Here is a 25,468-nt window from a genome sequence, read left to right as displayed (position 1 = left end):
TTTCCACACTACCAGGTCTTTCCACCTTCTGTCAAGAGATGCTAGAGTACATTCCAAACGTAGTTCCAATCAGCTAAGACTATTCATGCCTGTGATGAATTGTATTGTTGTTAAGGTGTTAAGTGGTGGTGGTTTCTGCTTCTGCCTCCAAGTGTAAATAATGAGTGCTTGTGTTTTTTTATGTGATTCCTACACCACAAAATTGTAAGTTCTGGTTTTGGCTCTGAGGGCACATTTTCCTGTTTACTTGTCAAGATTGGTGGTTGGAACTTTGCCCTACTCCATTCCATCTATTGTTTTTCCTATGTCTGACCTGACCAATTCTAACATTGAGAATCAAGCCTTTGTTTGGGTAGAGTTATATATTCTTATCTTCTGTATAAATTTAAACACAACCAATTCCACAGGGTGATGAACAACAAGAATACCTTTATTTAATTAAACTTAACAAACCGCAAACGCTATTATCTCTCACACACACGTGTCTCTCTATCACTCCTTCCATACACACTGCTGTAAACTCCACACCCCCTTATTTATATTACACATGCGCATACAACCATGGTCTCTCGATTCATAGCCAAGGTCAGTGTTCATGACTTCACAATAACAGAGAGACAGAGTAAAAATGTGATTCATTAGTGAACACCAAGGTGAAAACCTATGCAGTCCATGAGTAATATCAGTACTAGTCTTACATTTTACAAACGCACCTGAATGATCTCCAAACCTTTTTGGAATAATGTTCTATGAACAGACGAGTCAAAAGTAGAATTCTTTGGATCACACAGTTCTCCCTATGTCTGGTGCAAAGCTAATACACCATATGGCAGTAAGAACATCATACAAAAAATGAAGCATGTTGGCAATATTGTGATGATGTGGGGATGCATTTCTGCCTCAGGACCTGGATGACTTGCTGTTATTAAAAGAACCACAAGTTCTGCACTTTACTGAAATATTCTTAAGGGGAATGTTGGGTCCTCTGTCTGTGACCTGATATTGAAACATAATTGGATTATGCAACAGGGCAATGACCCAAAAATACAAAAGGAAGTTTTATAACTGAATTACAGTAATCCCTCCTCGATCGCGGGGGTTGCGTTCCAGAACCCCCCGCGATAGATGAAAATCCGTGAAGTAGAAGCCATATGTTTGTATGGTTATTTTTATATATTTTAAGCCCCTATAAACTCTCCCACACTGTTAACATTATTAGAGCCCTCTAGACATGAAATAACACCCTTTAGTCAAAAGTTTAAACTGTTCTCCATGACAAGAGAGATGACAGTTCTTTCTCACAATTAAAAGAATGCAAATATATCTTTCTCTTCAAAGAATGCGTGTCAGGAGCAGAGAATATCAGAGAGAGAGAGCGAGCGTGCGACAGAAAGCAAACAATCAAAAAATCAATACGTGCTTTTGGGCTTTTAAGTATGCCGAAGCACCAGCGATAAGGCGGCATTTTTTTTAGAGGAGTGTCCGTATCTTCTGAGCAAACAGTCTCTGTGCAAACAGCCCCTCTGCTCACACCCCCTCTGTCAGGCGTAGAGAATGTCAGGGAGAGAGAAAAGCAAACAATCAAGCACCGCCCGGGAAGCATATCTTATATAATTGAAGAGTTTTAGTTAATAGGTAATGCATGCTCTGACTGGGTAGCTTCTAAGCCATCCGCCAATAGCATCCCTTGTATGAAATCAACTGGGCAAACAAACTGAGGAAGCATGTACCATAAATTAAAAGACCCATTGTCTGCAGAAATCTGTGAACCAGGGAAAAATCAGTGATTATATATTTAGATATGCTTACATATAAAATCCGCGATAGAGTGAAGCCGCGAAAGTCGAAGCGCGATGTAGCGAGGGATTACTGTACTCATTTGAAATAAAGTTCTGGCTTGAACCTAATAGAATTGCTGTGGCAGAACTTGAAATGAGTTCACACTATCAGCTGTGATTGATGATACGCATGGCCAGGTGTCCAGTCCTTGATGGAGCATCATTCCTTGAGTGGATGAGTGGTCAGCCCTATGCCACCACAAGAAATTAGTCAAAGATGCCAGAGAACCCAACCGGGAGAACAACATAATGGAAGCCAGCTGACTACGAGCTACTCTGACACAATGGCAGACAACTTCCTTGGGTGATGTTACCTCTACAGATAACCTGCAAGGCATTCTGGATATTGTAGTTCCTAGAACAGCCTTGTGTGGTTCCATGGGGGGTTGCCCAGGGTGCCACAGGGATTTTTCATCCCTGCTTTGTGGAATTTTTGTGTGACCCAGAAGTACTTCCACCAGTATATGCCCTAGCACCAGAAGTACTTCTGTGTCTTAGATAAAAGAAGCCACTCGACTTCATTCAGGTGAGTTGGAGTTAAGTAGAAGAGGACACTGCTTGCCTGGAAGGTGTAGAGGAGGAGAAGATAAGGAGAAAAAGTAAAGAGGATTTGTGTTTATTGCACTTCTGGAGCCTTTGTGGAAGGTAGATAAAAGATGCACTATATTGCCAAAAGTATTGGGAGCTCCCTGCAAATCATTGAATTCAGGTGTTTCAATCACTTCCATGGCCACAGGTGTATAAAATCAAGCACCTAGACACGCAGAATGCTTCTACAAATATTTGTGAAAGAATGGGTCGCTCTCAGGGGCTCGGTGAATTCAAGTGTGGTACCGTGATGGGATGCCACCTGTGCAAAAAGTCCATTCATAAAATTTCCTCACTACTAAATATTCCACGGTTAACTGTTAATGGTATATTAACAAGTGGAAGCAATTGGGAACAGCAAATTGGCTATGAAGTGGTAGGCCACATAAAATCACAGAGTGGGGACAGTGCATGCTGAGGCGCACAGTGTGTAGAAGTTGCAAACTTTCTGCAGAGTCGATAGCTACAGACCTCCAATAGCTCGAACAGCCAAGAACAGTGCGTAGAGAGAGCTTCATGAAATGGGTTTCCATGGCCGAACAGCTGCATCCAAGCCTTGCATCACCAAGTGCAATGCAAAGCATTGGATGGAGTGGTGTAAAGCATACCGCCACTGGACTCTAGAGCAGTGGAGACATGTCCTCTGGCATGACGAATCACACTTCTCTGTCTGGCAATCCCATAAACGAGTCTGGGTTTGTCGGTTACCAGGAGAATGGTACTTGCCTGACTGCATTATGCCAAGTGTAAAGTTTGGTGGAGAGGGGATTATAGTGTGTTTTTCCAAGGGTTAGGCTTGACTCCTTAGTTCCAGTGAAATCAACTCTTAATGCTTCAGCATGCAAAGCCATTTTGGACAATTTTATGCACCCAACTTTGTGGGAACAGTTTGTATTTTAATGGGTCTTGTGTCTGGGGTTGAAAGAGCTTTGCCGCCCTAAAAAAAATAAAAATTGGAAAAAAGGAAAAAACCCAAAAAAGGGCATTTAAAACTTTCGGGGGGTTCTTTTTTTGGGGGAAAGTTAAAAATTAAAATTTTCCCCCCAAAAAATTCTTCTTGGGGTTAAAGGGGGGGTATTTTTAATTTTTTTTTCTTTAATTAAAATTTTTCTTTTTTTTTTGTTTCCCCCTTTTTTTTTTTTCTTTTTCCCCATTTCAGGGTTTTTGGGTTTCCCTCTCCTCCTAGCATTTTTTTGAAAAAACCCCAAACCCCCCCCCCCCCCCCCCCCCCCCCCCCCCCCCCCCCCCCCCCCCCCCCCCCCCCCCCCCCCCCCCCCCCCCCCCCCCCCCCCCCCCCCCCCCCCCCCCCCCCCCCCCCCCCGGGGGGGGGGGGGGGGGGGGGGGGGGGGGGGGGGGGGGGGGGGGGGGGGGGGGGGGGGGGGGGGGGGGGGGGGGGGGGGGGGGGGGGGGGGGGGGGGGGGGGGGGGGGGGGGGAAAATTAAATTTTTTTTGGGGGGAAAAGAAAAAAGGAATTTTGGAAAGTGGGAAAAAAAAGGGGAAAAAAAAGAAAGGGTTTTTGTGTTTTTTTTTGGGGGGGGAAAAATAAAAAAAATTTTTTTCCCCTAAAATTTTTAATTTTTGCCCAAAAAACCCCTTTCCCCAAAAATCATAACCCTAACTTTAAAATTTTTTAAAAGAAGGGGTTAGGGCTTTTTAATTTGGGCCGTATAAACCCCCAAAATATTCAAAATTTTTAAAAATTTTACTTTTTTAAGGTTTTTTAAAAAATTTTAAAAAAATTTTTCAAAGGTTTTCCCAAAAAAAAAGGGGAAGTATGTAGGCAAGTGGGAAAAAAATTTCCAATATCAAGCCCTTTAAACCAAAAAAAAAATTTTTGGGGCTTCTTGGGGGTTTCCCTGGGGCCCTCCCCCCAAAAAAGGGCCCAAAGCTAAAACCTCTTCTGTCTGTGTTTGCTGTATCTGACCCCTTAATCCTCTCTCTGCTCCTCGGTTGCCCTGGGAATTTTTAGAGAATGTCTCTGGTTTGCAAAAAGCCTAACTACCAACAGATAAGTTTTTTTATGCACTGTCTGTCTTACCCTTGCCCTTTTGTTACTTATGTTCTCTTAATACCTTTTGTACGTTTATCCAGATATTCTGGTACCATTCTTCAGTTGGTTTCTTTTAGTCTTCTCTTCAACTCATTTTTTAAGATGGTGTCTTCAAGTTGTCATCTTATACCTTGGACGTTTCTATTGTTTAATTTATCTGCACTAGCTTTTTCATCTTGTAAACTCATGTAAATCTTTCTTTTTTAGACACCGTAGCAGCAAAGCTGACTTTGGTCAGTAAGTCTCTAGTCTGTTACGACTAATCTCTGGAATTCCTCTCAATTTAGTACTTTTAGAATTTTCTGTGTCCTGCACTAATGGGTAATTCAGTGGTCAGCTGGTGGAAGGGTGGCCCTGGTCTGTTGATTTTTGTTTATTCCTCCCTCTCTTAGTTTTCTCATCTCCTCCTTATTCACGGGGCTTTGTGGTTTTGGGGGCGGCAGGAGGATTCTTTATGTAATTTTTGATTTGTATCATTTCTTATGCCATTTATTTCCATTGGTTTTTCTTAATGAAAAATTTAAACACAAAAAATGGAAGGGTAGCCAGGAGAAACAGCAGTCTCTCTAAAGAGAACAAGGCAAAATATCTTAATATTGGAAAGTGCCTCTAAAACAAGAATATTTAATAAAAATCAAGCACAGTGGTTAAGGGGTGGTGATCTTCAGATGGGCAAAGCAATGCACATATGTATTCTTAATATAGTTACGAAAGTTCTAAATGTACATTTGTATACTGTATATTAAAATGTTTTTAAACATAAAACTTTCTAATCTAAATTATTGGATGACCATTTTACTGCAAAAATAAAGGCCTTATCTCGTAAAGCCTTCTTCCGAGCTAAATTTAGACAATGTACAGTTACCAGTGTGTTGTGTACTTCAAGTAGTCCCAGTCATATTGTAGAGATTGAGAGATCACAAAAAAATAACTCATTTTCTGACTTTCATAGAACCATTTTGGTAAACCTTAGCAATTTGTATTTTGTAAGAGCAAAAAGTCAGGTGTTACCTGGGGAAATGTAGAAGGTTTACCATTAACCCCCCCAAAAAAAAAAGATGATAGTGTCTGTCCAGTAGCCACCCATATAGATTTGTATGATGTGTTTCTCTCCGCTAATACTATGATGTGTGAATCAAAATGAGCATAGACAGAAGCTGTAGCTCATCATCTCAGATGTCCAAAACTCAAAGAGCATTATACTAGGTAAGAACAACAGATGAAGTGAAATAATTGGAAGATAAAGATCTACAAATCCAATAAGAGAGCATTATAAAGCGGGTTACTCAGACACTAGTCAGTCACTCGAAAGTTGCTGCAGTGGTGGCACAACCTGCTATGCTGCTACATCAATTAAATTCAAGATATTTACATCTACTACTCTGAATGGGAGTGTATGTGTTTGTTCAGTTGGTTAGATATATGGTTTCAGGTCACATGATCTAGTTTTTTTAGTCAGTCCCCTTGTCCATCCTGTTTAGAGCAGTGGTTTGCAAGTTCAGTCCTTTCAAACTTTGAATGCAGATTTTCATCCCAAACAGTTTTTTCTTTTAATGGGAATGGCGTGCATATATTTGCATTTTAAAATGGAAGCTAAAGGGCTGTAATCAAAACGTTACAAAAACATGTTTTTTATTCAGGCCAAGATTTTTTTTTTTTATATATGAGTATTGATCGTTATCCTGAGATTGCACAAATGCTGTAGAACAGCAAGTTTTTGTCATTTTCTGCGCTTCACATTATCGCCTGTCTCTATCCCCTGAAATTATGTCCATAGATGGTTTTATGTAGCTGTCTATGTAGTTGAGGGAACACAAATCTAGTTAGCACACACTATTTCAAATTGAACCTTTGTTGATCAGTACCTTGGAGTTCCCTGTAGTGTTTTGGATTTTTTTTTTTTTTGGCCTCTCCTCTACTTTGTTGTTACTCAGCTGTGCATTTTGGCACCATCCTTACTGATACAAAATACTAAAATGTGTTTCCAGTAAGACCTTAGTGCTAGGACATTGTTCCTTTCACTATGACTTTGGTACTGTTTTTTTTTATAGTGCGCTCATGTTCTCCTGTATTCTGGTATAAGACCTCATCTGCATCAGTAGCAGTTTCTTGCTATCCATGGATTGCACTCCCTCCTTCCTTCTCCCCGAGATCATAGCTCTATGAAGAAGCATAAACCCATGAGAAGATGAACAGATTGAAAACAAGTGAAAAAGAGAGAGATTGAAGACAAACTGGGAAAATAGATTGTTGAAGCTGCAAAGAGACTTCAGACATCTTAGAAAGTACCATTTTTACTTCCTTGTTTGCTTGAAATCACCACCCACAAATGTCACCTTTGAACACATAGCATATACTGGCCTCATTAAAAATATTGCCAAGAATCTGTGATAAAAATATCAATGTTGTTTTGTTGTCTTAAACATTCTTCAGAAATGCAGAAGGCATGTTTTCTGAAGCAGAACTATTGCCGCCTCAAGTTACACACATCCGATAAGCTTTAAGGCTTTTGTTTTATATTTGGATTTGGTGCTCACTAGTCTCCATTTTTAACAGAAAACATGGGATTTTTTTTATTTTAAAACTTATAAAAAATGTTTTACTTTAGAGCACAATTTACTATTGCAAATTAACATACACCATAATTGTGAAAAAACTAGCTGACTGGAAAAATACCAAATTTATACTTTAAGCATTATTGCAAAATAGAAGCATTTCTCAATATACTTTAAATGTAAATCTCCTACTCCTGCGCCTTACTGAATGCAGAAGATGAAAACTGAGACCAGATAATTAATGAGATCAGTTAATGGGAAATGGTAACTAGTATCACTTTTATAACATAAACCTGCAGCCATAGAGATCCCCCAGAACTGAATTTAATAATATTTAACATTTATCTTGTACTGCACCAATTTACCAGCATCAGACACTGACTTAGGGTGTCTCAACTAAATGCTAAGACTAGGTAACCTAGCTACAGCTGAATTGCATATTCTCATTGGAAAATCCTGAAACAAAAAAAATTACAATTCAAAAGTAATTCAAAGACTAACATATTCTTTATAAAGCGTAGAAAAAATGAATTCCATGCATACAGTTCTGATCTGATGTGGTGTTGGACAGTATCAAGTCCAAATATTTGTGAGCCTCAGAATGGTATACAGAGGTATACCACAAGTTCTTGTCTATTAGGAAAGTATTGAAGGCAGCAATGAAAGAGGTCATACCAAGTAGGCATCTCTTATGGTGAATGAAATACTTGCATTATCCCTTAGTTCATATGCAAATTTCACTTGAAATTGATCTCCACTTTGTTATATGGCTGTGGTATTCATTTTAGGTCTTGTCAATTGTTACTCTGAGGAAGTGGCCACCCTAGTGTGTGTATGTATTTTTTAAATATATATATACAGTATATATGTATATGTACATATGTATAATACAAATATGCCTTGGTATTTATGCATATATTTACATATTAACGGGTTATGACTTTGAATCCATTTATAAAAATGTAGTAAATGGTGAATTCAGTTGCATGTTGGCAGCTTTTAGTAGTTTTAAAAATAAACCTTTAATAGCATGTTTGTTTGATTCAGTGCACATAGTTGTATACTTTATATAGTTGGCAACTGTAATAACTGTCATGGTGTTACACTAGAAAGCCTCCACTTTGTACAGCAATAAGAGTAATTTATGTTACTGTTAAGTTGAAAAGCTTACAGTTTTCTGTTCTGCCTGCACATTGTGCACTGAATTAGTATTAATGTGGATAGTTCCACATACAGTATAGTGGATAATTTGCAAAAAATTCTAAAATCCTGTTTTTGCTTTGTCATTCTGGGGCATTGTTGCGTAATGGGGTGGGGGTATGGGGTACTGGGGATGAATTTACCTAATTTTACCACAAGGCTGCAACATAGCAAAATGTGAAAGAAGTGAAGAGGTACTTTTTGAATCACCTGTATTTTAGGGACTTTTGCAGTTTGTCAAGTTTTTTCCTATGAACTAATAAGTGTATTCTTAAGGCTTTTGGACACTCTAACTGGAAGATTATTTACAGGTTGACAATGATTTCATCTTACAAACTGAAAAGGAGTTCTTTATTGAACAAATGAAAGATATCATTGATAAAGCTGAGGACATGCTGAGTGAAGATACAGAGGGAGAGAGGAGTTCTGATCAAGGAACAAGCCCCCAGCAGGGAGCAGTATCTGGAATGGACTCTGAGGAGGTAAAAACTTGTTCAAAGAGTTATTATACCTGTTATTATTTTGATCTTAATGTCTAGCCATCCATTTTAGACTGCTATTCAAGTGGGTTTTTAATTTTTTTGTATGAAAATACACACCAATAGTAACATACAAAACTGGCTTAAGGTATGCTGGAGAACAAATACTGTATGCTACCATTTGTAAATTAATTTGTGCATGCTGTAGTCTGTCCATTAAATTTTTACAGATGGCATATTTATCTGAATGGTTTATATTTTGTATTTTATGTACAGTATGTCTATGCATAGAGATATATGGACATATACATTTTTTTCTCCTCTTTATAGGCTGGAGTGAGTTGGCAGTCACATACCAAGCAGCCTGTTTATCAACAAAATGGTGAGGCCTTTAAATTTAAAACTGTTGAATCCTTGCTAAATAAGCCTTCTGTTTTCCTTGGTACTATTAGTGATGTGAAAATTTTTTTCCTTCTACCTGATTTTATCCATTATTGCATATTTTTGATAGTAAATTTAGTCCTATCTTTGGATTGTAGTTATAAGTAGAAAAGAGTCTGTGGGGAATATGAGATGAATTAAGCAGCAGCTTTGCATGTGTTTTTGTGTGCAAGGTAAACAGAGTCTGCAGTGGTGAAAGAGGCTTATATTCTCTTCGTTCTGAAGCTCACCCATTTTTCCATGCATTTGTTCTGTGTTTTTGACAGTTTACTAAAAAGTGAAGGTTTTTGGCTGCTTCATGGTCTATTTTGTCTGTAGTAAAGGTAATCTACTAAGCCAAGGTTAATAACTTTATAACAGTTGTCGAACATTTTTTTATTAGTCTGCTATGAGCACTGCTACATCAGCATGTGCATGCCATGCCCCTGGTAATGAAACCTTGAAAAGCCTAGTAATTCATCTCTATTCCAAAAGTGATGTGCATCTGGAGCACAAAGCAACATATTGATCTGAAATACAAATTTCACATCAGAATAGTTAAATAACAGAAATCCAAACGTTTTCCAATGAGTTATGGTTAAGGCATAAACCCAATTAAGATATTTTGATGGAACCCAAAGTATGTTTGAAAATTCTCAAATGTGTTTGCAACAGTTTTTCAAAAAACACAGCTACAATTTTTCCCTTATACAATTTCAGTAAATACAGGAAATACCTAGTTGCATGTATTGTGGCAAAAGGTAGTGTGATCAGTTATTTCAGTCCTCAGCATTCTCCTTTTTACAAAGGGCGTTTCTGCTGCATTTGGTACAGTATGTGAATAAATAACAATTGTGTGTTTTGTCTGCTGAGGATCTCGATACTACATTTATAATATGACGGCAATTATTGTTCAGGAATTTCAAAGGGTATATTTTAATCAAAATTGTATTTAATCTGTGGTCTCCAACAAAACAAAGCTCTTATTAAACTGTATCTTAGACATATAGTATTTTAATTCTAAAATTTTGATCATCTTTGGTAATCTGTCATAGCATATTAAGGAGCACAGTATTTTTTGATTGTTGCATAATATTGAAAAGGTTTTTGTTTTTTTTCGGTCATCATTCCTTCAAAACATTTTACCCACTATTGTGCTGTGTAGTTTCTTAATTTTTACACTACTTTTTAAAGAATTGCTCAGACCAATCAGTTCTGTGAACTAGCTTCCCTGGTTCCATAATCCGCCTGGGGTGAGCCAAGCTGAAACAGAAGTTTGAGTATGTTGTGACAAACATGTTGTTTTTTTTTTTTTCTTTTCTTATGTGAAATCCACAGGAAGCTGTGAATGTTTCAGTTTGTTAGTTACTGATTACTTGCAATGAAGTTTTGAAATTATTTTGGCGTTAAATTTGTGTATTTAATTTGCACTGAGATAATGAACTAATAGACTTTTTTTGTTGTATGACATTTTCCTCTAACCTCTGTTTACCCATGTATACTGTAATTAGCTCTATAGCCATTATAGTTTTCAGACAATTAGTTTTATTTTCTTTCCACCATTCACTGTGTAGGCAGTCATTTTTATTAAGTTGTGCTGTACTCTGAACATGATACAAGTAAAATTGGAATTTGAAGACATCATTTATTTGCAAATATATGCTGAAATAAGAATTTTAACAAATCAAAAATTAAATTCCATTATAAGCATAAAATAAATGCAGTGCAACCATGGGATTGGTGTATGGGATGGAAGATTTGTGGATATCCCCTCGGAGTCTCATTAACGCATTGAATTAAAGAGAGTCTTATTACCTCACTTTTTTTAACCATAAATTCTTTATAAAAGATAGAAAATAAATAAGATATATTATATACTCACACACACACAATCCTCAACAACACACTCATGCTTTGTCAAATGTAGAAGGGACAGCAGCATAGCACTGTGGAGCAGAAAAAGGGAAATATTTATGGTCAATTAAAAACAATAAAATAAAGAAATGAGCAGTATCCTCTACTGTCAGTAGATGCTAGTTGAAGGATCTCTAAGGATTTATGTTAGGGCAAAAATAAAAGTAAAACTGTGAATGATTGACAAACTGTATTTATGAAATTTCAAGCATTTTGATTTACACTTTTATTTACTTTATAACAGTGCTCCATACAGGAAAAAGATGGTTCATTATTTGCCCAGTGGTGGAAAGTAGATCTGCTAGCATTGAAGAAGTCTCAACCACTCCCCAGTCATCTGCTGTGCAAGGTAGATTCCAGCCCAGGTTACTTTTATACTGTTGTACTAGGTTAAAATAAAAAGATGTATTCATAGTTGTGTGACTTGGTTTACAAGAAAGGAATCATGACATTCTTTTTTTAAAAAAAAAAAAGAAAAAAAAAGAAAATGCTTTTAGGTTTAACAGTCCTCAAATTTTAAGTTGAAAGTGCTCCAGTGGATCAGACTAAATCACAGTGTCATGAAAATTTTGTGTCACTGCTTGATAGCTACATACGTCTCACTTTTTATATGTCTGTAATGTAAATTAAAATAATTCTACTTATGATGTACAGTATATACATATAAAGGTTTGTTATGGTATTTGCTCAGAAAGGTGTTGAAGTAGACTGTATTTAATAAAGGAGTGTACCCAGGTAACTTGCAGAAGTAAAGTCCACAGTTGTGTTGCCTTTACAGCTTTGGTCTCATTTCAGAAGAATTACAGCAAAATTGTAGCTATGGGATAAAACTTTAGGCTTTGCATTAAATTTATACTGCTGATTTTCATCTTGTGTGTTTTTTTAATGTTAAACCAAGGAGCAGATCTGCTTTATGACTGAAAGATTACCCCAGAGCCCTAGGGGCAACTGATTCCCCAAAGGTGTGGTCACCTCTAAGCTTTATACAAGTTCTCAGAACAGATAGTAATTTGTCATAGGACCCAGGAAACCTGGAAGATGAGTAAAGGCAGGTGAGAACACCAATATAAGATGGAGCTGAGCCTTATAAGACAATCCAATATGGTGTGCCAAGCAGCATTCTGGCAGCACTAATTGTAAAAGAAACAGGAGAGTGACAAATATTTGCACAATGGCATTTGCAGTGGTCGGCGTTTTCTAAATCTTGATCCAGTTCAATTTAAGTTTCTAAAGCACAGTTTCACCTATAAGACACCATAGGTAGTTAATTCACAAACAATGCATACTCTTCAGTATAAAAATGTCTTGTCTGTCTGGCTTTCTTAACGAAATGCTAATCTGGTCATAATTAAAGTTGGTCTAGTCACTATTTACGAAGCGCCTCTTTTACCATGGGTACTCTACAGAGCGTACAAGCATTGATAAATAACAGTGCAATATAATGAAGGTCCTACCTTGAATGAATTCACAGAAATAACAAGATAACAGCTTGTGCAAATTCTTTCTACAGTTAATACTACTCTACTGTTTAGTTACTGAATGTTTAGTAAATAGTAATGATAAACACTTGACATCTGCAAAGTTTTATTACTATCACTCCAAAGTGAATGGAACGGACCTAGATCTGTCCATCTTTGTCAAAGTTTGTGGAAGGTGTACAAGCCCATCCTGGATTTCTTCGGCACACAGCCAGAATCAAGTTGAGATGATGGGCTGGTTCATTGCAGGCCACGTTCCAATGCACAACATCATGGGGCATTTTATTTTTGTGCATAAGTTTAAACCATTTTAAAACACTAGTCCATATATCTTCATAAGAGTGCAAAGAAGTAAAATATTTCACAACTAATGAAAACAGTCTGTTAAGTGATACAAGTTTCACGGTATAAGCAAGGACCATGAAAGTATTAACTTGCCTCTAAATCACCACTTCATATGTAAATGGAATAATGTGTCAATCCTGGATGATGTTTAGCCTCAAATCCTCAATCTGTCTTCTATCGACATGGCCAATGATTATTTCACAATTATATGATGCCAGTATGCAGAAATCTGGTGACATTTAAATGCATGGTACAGATAATTTTAGGGATATTATAAGGCAAAATGTAAGTTGTGTAAAGCCTGCTAGGTGTTTACAATTAAACACATTTTTAGTTTGTTCTTTTTATTTTCAACACCATAGACTTGTCATTTATGATTTAATATACTCATTAGATGTTAATAAATATGTTTAATTTCAGCTGTTTAAAAAAATAAATACACAAGCTATGTAGTAATCATGATGCTTTTCTTTGCAGTGTCCACTAGAAACGTATCCCATTCCCCCAATACAATGCAGCCCACTCAGACTAATAAACCTAGTGGGGTTTTAACATCCTTCATTTTTGTGACAACAGTTAGATGATACAGAGCTATGTTATAGCAGGTAGATGAAATGGAAGAACCTACGTGAAGTTAGTTGTAGCTAGAAAAAAAAAACCTTAACATGCCTTTTTAACCTTTTCATGTTACAGCAAATCATTCATTAGTAATGCTATTTGTATCTTCAGTTTCAAAACATTTCATAATAGGAACATTATTAAGCAAATTTGTACCTAGTGACTGAATATATTTAAATCCCAGAAGTAAAATATTATTGTAAAGTTGTGTTTGCAAACACTGATAAAGTATAAGAAATCTGCTAGTTTGAAACATTCTTTTCAGCAGTCATTAATAATGTCCTAACTATAGATTGCTGAGCCTAAAAGTATTTATTGGCACTTGTAATACAGCATCAGAGAGATTTCTCTGTAGTGGATAAGTATGTTGCGTTGACATACATTGGTAGAGGTTGGAGAGGTGCCCTGATGTTGCCAGGATTTGAAATTTGACTGTTGCTCTTTAGGGAAGGACAGGTGAGCAACAATAATAGTAATGGTGCCTTCAACATGGGAAAATAACAGTGTAGACTCAATGAAAGTGGGCATGACCATGCTTGGAATGGATTGTGTTCTAAAGAATAAAAAAAAACCAAAAAAACAAAATCCACGCTGTTTTCAACCACTTCAGAATGTGGTTAGAATAATGTGATGGGGAGTAAAAGCTTTCAGAAAGAGAAAAGATAGTTTTGTACTAGAGTAATAAATTGTATAGTGGACAGGATATGTGCCTAAAATGTTAAGCACTAACTGAAATGTAGCTGATTGTGGTGATCATACTATTTATTGTGCATTTGTATTGTCTGCTGTCTAATAAAACATACACTATTATAAACACAGTAAACAATAATAAACTTGTACTATGCAAAATCTTTTTAAAGTGAAATTCACTGTTAATAATAATTTAGATGAGGGACTGGACAGTGTGCCTTTCATCAGCTTCTTGTTGATTTATGCCTTAAATTGACATACTCTTGATTTCTGAATTGCATTTGTATGTAACTTAGCCAAACTACAGTTATATCTGCCATGAAAATGTATCTCCATTGTCCAGAGAAAGATTAAATGGAGATGACTCCCACACAACCTCAGCACTCCTGCTATGTATGATTTGGGCTTTGTTGATCGCTCACTTTTTATGAGGACAGTACACTGCACTGCAGCTAAAAGCCTATAGTTAGAATGGAAGCTGCCTGACTGTATTGAAGGTAAAAAGGTGTTGATACACCATACTGCTATAAGCAGCCTTGATGTTTAAGCTTAATGCCAAACATATAACAGATTCCTGAAGAATTATAGTAATGTTTTTTTTTTTGGTATGCCACATCCACTAATTGATTCACTTTATAAGACCTAGTCCACATTATCTGTACTGCTGTTGGTATTGGCTGCTTTCATGTCTTACACAGGGCTGCTACCACACTTTGAGATCCGTTTATATTCTTACTTCATTGTTGTATGCAAAATGAAAATATACTTGCACTCAGTTTTTCATATATGGTCAATATCCTTTTTCACCACCTAAAAATATAGTATGAGAGATCAAGTTACAATTCAAAGGCCACTGTGTTTACCCTTAGTTTCAAAAGTAGTGCTGTCAGGCCGAATGTCACTATTTACAGTATATGTAATTCTAACTTTTTTGTAAAAAGGTCCTACTTTAAGGCAAAAGCTGTATTTGATTACAAAATGGTGGTTTCCCATTTTTTGTAATATATATTTTTTACCTTACACTCATTTTGGCATCTTGTTTTCGTACCCTATTGTTCTGGGTGTTTAATTTTTTTAATTTTATTATTTAGATACAAAAGTGTGCAGAGAGCAGATTCTAAACACTTCTCTGGTGTAATAAGTATCGTTAGGCATCTGATTCTGTTCTGATTCACTCTTAAGATCCATGACTATTGTTTCATGCGAAGACTTTCTCATTAATGCAAATAGAAAATAACTGACACAATTCTCATTTTTCTTTTAGTATTACAGTGCTTTAAATCCCCACTTAAAAGAGCCTTTTCAGTGTCAGTAATGCACATTTAGCTACCTCAACTGACCTGCAGTGCCACACAGTTGGTCTCTCTGTCTTATATGGTTGCTGGGTTGATCCATAATACCTAAAGCATTGAGACTTGCTTAAACATTTTCAGGCTACCTTTGTTATATTTTTGCTGCATCCATGAAGGAAAAAATTGACCCTGTTTAGTGTAATCACATCTTCTTTGACAGCATGCATCTGCCTGCAGTAATCAACTGGCACCTTGTGCATTGTGTCGACCTTCCTCCAGCTGTGTTTATTGATACTTTTAATATTAATACTTGCTCTTTATTAACTTTTTAGTTTCTTGGTAAACATCCAGACTCATTTTATAGAATATTTACATTGCTATGAATAAGAACAAATATAAATAAAAATAAGGACAACTAAATACTTTAAGATAAGTACATTGCAGTATTTTGAACATTCAGTTGCTTCATTTGTGAGACACTAACTTTATAACCTATTGTCAGCACTAGCTTAATGCACTGTCTCTCCCTCTGCGATCAGCAAAGCTTTGAGTTTATGATCCTATTGCCTAGGGTGTGGGCTGCAACAAATACCAGGAATTAACCTTGTTTTTGAAAGGGTACCCTACTGCTGGAAGTTTGTAGTAGGAGACCGCTCTTAACAGAGTTGGGCTCATGAGCTATATTTAGCTGAGCCTTGATAAAAGACAGTAAGATTCACAAATGGAGTCTGTATGGAAAAACAAAGAGTTCATCTGTCTGAGGTAAAGAGTTGAATTATCACCACTCTCTGTAGATGTATTTCATGCTAGCAAAGGAGGATCACTCCGAGAAACCTCAAAGATTGTAACTGTGGTGTGGAACTACTCTTGAATAGGTGAGAAAAGCAAAAGAAGACAAAAGCTTCTAAGCAAAAATACACAAAGCTCATGTCATACTTCTCCCTCAACATTCTGCCAGTGAAAATCTTTCTCTGGGCCCTGAACCTCTTAGAGTTTAAAGGAACCGAATAAGTACATCACCATGTTGTTTTCCAAGAGTAATATTGCTTATAACCAAGTAGTTATGGTAAAGCCAGCAAGCATGTTTGCCTATATATTTCTGGTTTGTTTTTCTTGAATTGATTTTAACCGGTGATGAGCAAATATTTTAGCTTTTAGAAGTTTATTCTCCTGAATTTAACAGGATAATCAAATTCACAAGGTAATTTTTTAATTCACAAGAGCTGCTAGCATAAAGTTATGCAGCAGCTGCAAACATTGTGTAACACCCTCACTCACACACACACACACACACACACACACACACACACACACACACACACACACACACCTTAGAGAAGAAGAGAGCAAGCGTAGACAAAATTGTCAAGTAAACAAATGCTATATATCAAAGCATGTGGCCATTGAGGATCATATAAAACAGAGTAAAGTTTGTCCACTCAACAGACTGAAAGATCAGAAATCTTACATAATTATTTAAAAGCCACTCCTGACAATGTTTCCTTGGTTGATCTTTTAAGCAAGTGTATAGAAGGTGCATAGGGGTAATTTAATAAGTTTGTACCTCCTTCATAGTTAAAATGGACAAAGAAAGCTGAGCTATCTTAGATTTATATTTTGTGTTGTATGTTTATTGGCTGTACAATATATTGTACATGTCAGTATTCATCTTTTATTATCCTTACATTATGAATAACCTGTAATTTACTTGCTACAATGGGCATGTTTAGGTTATTACTGTAAAATTGACTGTCTTCTACATACAAGCCACAAACAGAGAAGTAAAAGTTGATATATGTTCTTATCTGTGAACTTTATTCTTAAATATATATTCTTCTTCCAGCAGCAAGAGATTGAATTTGTCTGCAGAGAAATGGCATTACGATCTGTTCAAAATGGCTTTTGTAAAGCATATTAATTTCCAATTTGTTGTGGTGGCTGTAGATTTGGTTTTATCGTTATTAATTAGAAAGCACTAAAAAGCAGCTATGAATTATAAATATTTGTGTTGTGAAATATTATGAAGAGGACTGTCAGTTTCCCAGGAGATGCAAATTTGCATGTTTTGTACAAAGTGTGGTGGATGTATAGCCTATTGTCAGTTCAGATGTCTAAAACTTCTCTTAAATTTTCAGAGTCCAGGATGTCAGCCTCCCTTGCTGGAGGGCTTCAGACTCATTTGGAAAATTCGGATCTACACAACAATACTTTGCCTTCTGCTGATATTGCCTCCTCTTCAGTGGTTTCATTGGCCCCATTAGCACATCAGTCTGTCCCATCTAATTCTGTTTCAGTAGTTGATGATCAGCCTCCGTGTGAAATATCCAGAAAAGTGGAGAAGAATGATTTTTGTTTGCAAGGTGATATTACAAAATCTATTTTGGTTGAAGAGCCTTCTAATGTACCCCTTGCACCACAGCACGCTGTTCAGAAAATTACAGAGATTGACTGTGCTACAGAAGTAACTGATACCACATGCTGTCATATTGTACCACCAATAGACCGGGACATTACCACTGTTCAAGCAGTAAACTCTTCCCCTGTTCTTGATATAAGTGCTCATCAAGCTGAGCAACAGTCTTCTGCATGTCGGGTAGAGTCTGATCAGCAGCCTGTGGTCCTGCAGCAGCCATGCGCAGTACAGATGCATTCGACAGTTAACACTGCAGGAGCCCTCTCCTCTTCGCAGCCCCAGAGCCCTGTTCAAGTTCCACACCCATCTTTGTCATTCCAGACCACCATTCAGCAGGCCACCTTGGTGGAGTCTGATGGAGAGGGTCCTCCAAGACTGGAATTTGCAGATAACACAATCAAGACTTTGGATGAAAAACTGCGTACTTTGCTATATCAAGAGTACATGCCCTTGTCTAGTGCGTCAAGTATGACGGAAACGATCAGTTGTGCTTCAGAGGTTTCCTCTATTCCTCCAGTTCAAGGAGATTTCCCAAATGGTAATGACAATATGGGAAACTCTGGACAAGATAGCTACCTCTACAAAGAGCTACTAACTGAAAATGCATCTATTCCTGATGTGTTCCTTGAAGCTTCAGTCAATTGTATATCTGGTTTGAATCAGTCACCAGAAATCACTTCAAAAATACCTCAGACTCCTTGCCTTTCCACAGGACCTGTCAAGATTTCAGACTGCAAATACACACTGCCATGCTCCCCTTTACAGAGTCCAATGGTAGGTAAGCCTTTCATAAACCATATCTTAAACCAAAAGCTTTTTCAGTTCTTCATGTGAAGATATATGAATAAAAATGTTTTTTTTTTTCTTTTTTAAGAGGGGTAATATAGTTCATTGGAGTTCCTTACTCTTCAGTATGCTTACATATAATTGGTCATGAGTTGAACATTCCTGCAATAGATAAATTCTGGCTTTTCCTAGGGAATGACTTTAGCTTCTCTTGATGATCAATGCGAAAACACAGTTTTATAGGAAGCTTGCTTGGATATGTGCCAGCTTCTCTACAATGCCACTCAGGATAAAGCAGGGTTAAAAAAATAATGAATGAATGGATGGATTATTGTTATACATGAACATATTTCACTTGTTTACATTGTTCAGTCAAGCATTACTTTGTGTGTTATTCATCACTTGTATGTTCAGCTTGAGGATACTACCTGCAAGCAGTGTAGGGTATAATAAATTGGGGGGTGATGTTGGCATGGTCTCCTTTGGTGTGCACTGTATACAATGTCCATACACTCTGTTCTGAGCTGAGCTAGTGCCATTGGTTGTGGCTTATGCTCTGAGGGAATCTAATTATTCGCGTATTTCTCCCTCCTTCCGTGGTAACAGGATTCAAGGTGTATAGCACACCAAGTGTGTAACCACTTCTTTCTTCAGCTTTGGTGAACCATCTCTCTCACTTGTAATATCATTATTATTGACAAATAACAAAACAAAAATACAGTAATCCCTCGCTATATCACGCTTCGACTTTCGCGGCTTCACTCTATCGATTTTTAAATGTAAGCATATCTAAATATATATCACGGATTTTTCGCTGGTTCGCGGATTTCTGCGGACAATGGGTCTTTTAATTTATGGTACATGCTTCCTCAGTTTGTTTGTCCAGTTGATTTCATACAAGGGACACTATTGGCGGATGGCTTAGAAGCTACCTAATCAGAGCATGTATTACATATTAACTAAAACTCCTCAGTGCTATAAGATATGCTTCCTGCGCGGTGCTCGATTGTTTGCTTGTCTCTGCCTCTATCTCACCCTCTCTGACATTCTCTGCGCCTGACGGAGGGGGTGTGAGCAGAGGTGCTGTTTGCACAGTTGTTGTTTGCCGAGTGGATACGGACGCCCCTCTAAGAAATGCCGCTTTATCGCGGTGCTTCCAAAAGCACACTTATTGATTTTTTGATTGTTTGCTTTAATCTCGCGCTCTCTCTCTCTCTCTCTCTCTCTCTGACGTTCTGAGCGCCTGATGGAGGAGATGTGAGCAGAGGGGCTGTTTGCATAGAGGCTGTTTGCTTAGAAGATACTGATGCTCCTCTAAAAAATGCCGCTTTATTGCGGTGCTTCGCCAAACTTAAAAGCACACGTATTGATTTTTTGATTGTTTGCTTTTCTTTGCGAGCGCTCTCTCTCTCTCTGAAATTCTCTGCTCCTGAAGATAAGATATGTTTGCATTCTTTTAATTGCGAGAAAGAACTGTCATCTCTGTCTTGTCATGAAGCACAGTTTAAACTTTTGACTAAAGGGTGTTACTTAATGTCTAGAGGGCTCTAATAATGCTAACAGTGTGGGAGAGTTTATAAGGGCTTAAAATATATACAAATAACTATACAAACATATGGTTTCTACTTCGTGGATTTTCATCTATTGCGGGGGGTTCTGGAACGCAACCCCCGCGATGGAGGAGGGATTACTGTATATCTGTACTAATAAAAGGCAAAGTTCTCACTGACTCATTCACTCACTGACTGACTGACTCACTCATCACTAATTCTCCAACTTCCTGTGTAGGTAGAAGGCTGAAATTTGGCAGGCTCATTCCTTACAGCTTACTTACAAAAGTTGGGCAGGTTTCATTTCGAAATTCTACGCGTAATGGTCATAACTGGAACCTATTTTTCTCCATATACTGTAATGGATGTTAGCTTGATGGCCGTGGGGAGCGGTGCTGCGTGTGATATCATCACGCCTCCCACGTAATCACGTGAACTGACTGTGACCGCAGTACGTAGAAAAAAGGAAGAGCTCCCAAAGAGTGCAGAAGAAAAACGGTGAATACTTTATTCACGAGATACAAGTTAATGAGAAGACACGAGGTATAAACGAGACTTGGGATCACTTTGTAACAGAGTTAAAATTGCTGTAGTGAGAAACTTTTAAGTGCCAGGTCTTAGCTAACATTAAATAAAGCCGTGGACATCGCAACATCACACGAGAGCAGCTCACGTGAACTGACTGAACGCTGCATGCAGTGATCACTTCCATGCATCAAACCTGTTCAAAAAACGCATTACACAATTGACAAGGTAGGAAAAGAATATGCTCCGAGTTGAGCTCCACAGCTAATGCGGTCTTGCGGAAGCAACTTCGTTACGCTGCCACCAAATACTCACAGAAAAATCCACAAGTTAATACACACGCTGTCTCTAGAGTTTCTTCACACTCAATGTATTCCTCGCATCCCCTTTATACCCTCTGATCTCCCATTTCAATTCAGATGCCTCCAATTTCCAGTAAAGCTCTGCTGCGCAATGACAAGTAATAAGCCTCAGGGACAGACCCTACAAAACGATGCCATTGATTTCAGGCAAGATTGCTTTTCTCCTGGAAAACTATACATTGCATTCTCAAGAGTGAGCTCGCGCAGCTTCATCATATTACAACCGGAGTGCAGCCAGAAACTTTTAAGTGCCGGGTCTTAGCTAACATTTAATAAAGCCGTGGACATAGCAACATCACACAAGACAGCAGCTCACGTGAACTGACTGAACGCAGTACGAGTGATCACTTCCACGCATCAAACCTGTTCAAAAAACGCATTACACAATTGACAAGGTGATGGCTTTATATGTCGTTCGTTTATAAAACAGCGTAGAAGCTGTTTAAAGGCTGTTTCACAAAAAACCAGTGGAGCGTCTTATATGAGCAGGCAGTCTGCTAAAGAAGGGAATCAATAAATATCTATAATCGTAATAAACGAACATAAAATAACGTTACAAGCCGCGGATTAAATAAAGGAAATGGGTACCTGAACAGTAAAGTAAGTCTCAAATAGCTACACAATAACTATAAGAATCGTAATAAATGAACAATAAAACAGTACAGAACCGTGAAGCAAGGAGAAACAATGGCCTTATATGGTGTTCGTTTATAAAGCAGTGGAGAAGCTGTGTGAAGGCAACTACACAAAAACAGCAGAGCGCCACACTCTGAATGTATTCCTGGCATCACCGTTATACCCTCTGATCTCCCATTTCAATTGAAATGCCTCAAATTTCCAGTAAGGCTTTGCTTCGTGATGACAGTAAGTCTCAGGGACACACCCTACAGAAGGTTGCCATTGATTTGAGGCAACGTTGCTTTTCTCCTGGACAAAACTATATGTTGCATTCTCAAAAGTAATAAATATATACACACACACATACAGTGGGATGCAAAAGTTTGGGCAACCTTGTTAATAGTCATTTTCCTGTATAAATCGTTGGTTCTTACGATAAAAAATGTCAGTTAAATATATCATATAGGAGACACGCACAGTGATATCCATATATATATATATATATATATATATATATATATACATATATATATATACATATATATATTGTAAAGACCGAGAGAGACAGTAGCAAGGGTTGGGGTTTTCCGGCCCCGTATATTGTACAGAAAAAATAAACAGGTCAAAATCATAAACTAAAGAGTTCATAATCGCGACACGACTCCTGGCGTGCGGCCATTTTATTGGGGAGGAGCGGAAGTGGAGGAATGTCGGAAGGACCGCAAGGGAGGATGGGAAGGATGGCGTCAGGGCAAGATGGCGGAGGAAGGGCGGAAGTATCGCACTGCGGTCATCCATGCCTATGGTGCAGGGCGGTCTTTTTCCTATGAGGAAGCAGAGGGAGAAAGTTAATACCCCACCATTCCCTGGCGGCGAGTGGTTTCCCAGGTGCTGTCGAATCAATCCGCGCCCTCCTACTGGCGTCGCGTGACACGATCCCCCTTAGCCCAGGACCGTCAGGTGGGCGGACCTAACCGAGAGGTCGTGAATCGAGAGAGGGCATCGGCATTGGCCTGAAGGGTGCCCGCCGATAAGTGACAGTGAACTTATACGGCTGTAAGTCCAGGAACCACCTGGTGACCCGCGGATTCGACTCTTTGTGCAGGGACATCCACTGAAGTGCAGCGTGATCAGTCACCAGAGCGAACTTCGCGACCCAGCAGGTAGTACGGAGGTGGGTCACTGCCCACTTAATGGCCAAGGCCTCCCTCTCCACTGCAGCGTGCGGGTCTCCCGGTCCATCAGTTTCGGCTAAGGTACATCACAGGGTGCTCGACACCATCGGCGCTTTGGCTCAGCACGGCACCCAGGCCTGTGTCCGGCGTCGGTCTGGAGAATAAGCGGGAGCCCAAAATCGGGCGTCCGTAACACAGGTGCCGGCGTTAGGGCCTTCTTTAGGTCACTGAGCGCGTGTTCTGCTTTGTCGGTCCACACCACGTATAGGGGCGCCCTTTTTGTCAGGTCAGTCAAGGGTGCTGCTCTTTGAGAAACGGGAACAAACCGGCGGTAGTAACCCGCAAGCCCCAAGAAAGCCTGCACCTGTTTCTTGGTACTCGGACGGGGCCATTCTAAGATGTCTTTCACTTTGGAGCTCTGTGGCCGCACCTGTCCTTGTCCCACGAGGTAGCCTAAATATTTGGCCTCCTTTAATCCAAAAACACTTCCGGGGTTTATGCGGAGGCGGCTTTAGCCAGTGTTCGGAGGACAGCTGCGACCTGCAGTAGATGCTCCTCCCAGGTGCGGAATAGATGACAACGTCATCCAGGTAAGCGGCGCTATAGGACTGGTGGGCGTCAGCACTCTATCTACCAGGCGTTGGAAGGTCGCGGGCCCGTGCAGCCCAAATGGGAGGACCTTGTACTGCCAGTGCCCGCTAGGGGTGCTAAAGGCCGTTTTCTCCTTTGCGGATGCCGTTAAAGGAATTTGCCAATACCCTTTTGTCATGTCAAGGGTAGTCAGATATCGAGCCGTACCCAGCCGCTCAAGGAGGTCGTCAATGCGGGGCATGGGGTAGGCATCGAACTTGGAGATCTGATTCAGGCGTCTAAAGTCATTACAGAACCTCCAGGAGCCGTCTGGCTTGGAGGCGAGGACAATAGGGCTGGACCAGGGACTATGGCTCTCTTCAATTATGTCCATGTCCAACATACGTTTCACCTCCAGTTCGACCTCTGCGCGTTTTGCCTCCGGAGTCGGTAGGGCCTCTCCGGACGATTACCCGGGCTCCGTGACTATATCGTGCTCAATCAGCGGTCCGGCCGGGTGACTCGCTCACTACCTCGGGGATGGCTCGGAGTGTTTGGGCTAACTCCTGCCGCTGCTTGGGGTCAGCTCTTCGCCGAGGTTAAGGGCAGTTGTGCTTGTGAAAGGGAGAGTGACCTACGGGGCTGGGAAGCTCCTCTCTATCTCTCAGGGCTTTAACAGGTTGACATGATAGATCCTCTCACTTTCGGTCGACGGTTGGGCTGTTTTACCAAATAGTCGGCGAGTCCTTTCTCTCCTTAACCTCGTAAGGCCCTTGCCAGTGGCGAGCAGCTTCGAGTGGGAGGTCGGGGCGAGCACCATAACTTCGGTCCCCGGGCGGAACTCCCTGAGGACGGAGTTGCGGTTGTAACACCGGGCCTGCGCTGCTTGCGCCGAGTCCGTGCTCTTTTAGGAGGGGCCTGATCTTTGTGAGTCGGTCGCGCAGTTGCGCACGTACTCAAAATATTAGAGGAGGGAAGAGCCTCGGCCTCCCAGCCTTCTTTTAGGATGTCGAGGATTCCCGGGGTTGTCGCCCGTATAGTAATTCAAAGGGGAGAAGCCCGTAGAGGCCTGGGGTACCTCCGGTAGGCAAAAGCACGGCGGGAGGAGCTGGTCCCAGTTCCTGCCGTCGCGCTGACTACCTTGCGGAGCATCTGCTTAAGCGTCTGATTAAATCGCTCACCAACCCGTCAGTTTGCGGGTGATAGACTGGCGCTTTCAGGTGCTTTATCTGCAGTAATTTGGCCACCTCCTTGAGCGTATCCGAAGTGAAGGCGTACCCTGGTCCGTGAGGACCTCCTTGGGTATGCCCACGCGTGAAAACAAGTTAACCAGTTCCGTGCGATGCTTTTAGTATTAGCGGGCGCGGGGAACCGCCTCTGGGTACCGGGTGGCATAGTCCACCATGACTAGGATATACTTGTGGCCACGGGTTGAGGGCTCCAGGGTCCCACCAAATCGACCCCTATCCTTTCAAAGGGGATGTCCACGAGGGGAATAGGGACTAGAGGAGCACGGTCCCTCCTAGGAATCTGGCGGGTCTGGCACTCCGGACAGGATTGACAGAACCGCCGGACCTCCTCATTGATCCCAGGCCAGTAAAAGCGGGCTTAATCCTCTCCAGTGTTTTTCGGCCCGAGGTGGCGCCTAGGAGGTGAGCATGTGCCAACTCGCATATCTCCCCCGGAAGGTGCGCTGAATTAGCAACAACTTCCGCACCTCGCCCTCATGGGTAGCCACCGGTACAACAGATCATTTCAAGGACAAAGAAGGGTTCCCGGTGTGGATCCGTCCGCTGTCGAGCTGTTAGGCAGAACAATCGCGTTCGGGCAAAGCGCGGGAGTCATCATTCCACTGCTCCCTCTTAAAGGAGGCGGCGTGGACCGAAATTGATGGTCCAGGCCGAGGGGTCTTGGGGCCTGGGCCGGGGAAGTTCCTGGCTAGTCCCTTCTCCGCGGAATCTTCGGGTCAAGGTCCGTAGCCACGGAAGGTCCCCGAGACACC

General features: G+C 40.0%; 1 protein-coding gene across 3 annotated transcripts in view; it reads left to right on the top strand.

Moving 5' to 3' along the window:
* The window catches only part of LOC120540316 (serine/threonine-protein kinase WNK2-like), a 205,600-nt gene that overhangs the window by 127,033 nt on the left and 53,099 nt on the right, over nucleotides 1-25,468 (top strand). For all 3 annotated transcript variants that reach the window (XM_039770970.1, XM_039770969.1, XM_039770968.1), the window contains exons 16-19: nucleotides 8,543-8,713; nucleotides 9,041-9,092; nucleotides 11,289-11,393; nucleotides 17,603-18,654. In XM_039770970.1, coding sequence (XP_039626904.1) covers nucleotides 8,543-8,713; nucleotides 9,041-9,092; nucleotides 11,289-11,393; nucleotides 17,603-18,654 — 1,380 coding nt within the window. The remainder of the gene's footprint in view (nucleotides 1-8,542; nucleotides 8,714-9,040; nucleotides 9,093-11,288; nucleotides 11,394-17,602; nucleotides 18,655-25,468) is intronic.

This window comes from Polypterus senegalus, chromosome 12 (assembly GCF_016835505.1).
Source record: "Polypterus senegalus isolate Bchr_013 chromosome 12, ASM1683550v1, whole genome shotgun sequence".
Lineage (NCBI taxonomy): Eukaryota > Metazoa > Chordata > Cladistia > Polypteriformes > Polypteridae > Polypterus > Polypterus senegalus.
This window is presented reverse-complemented; position numbering and strand designations above follow the sequence as displayed.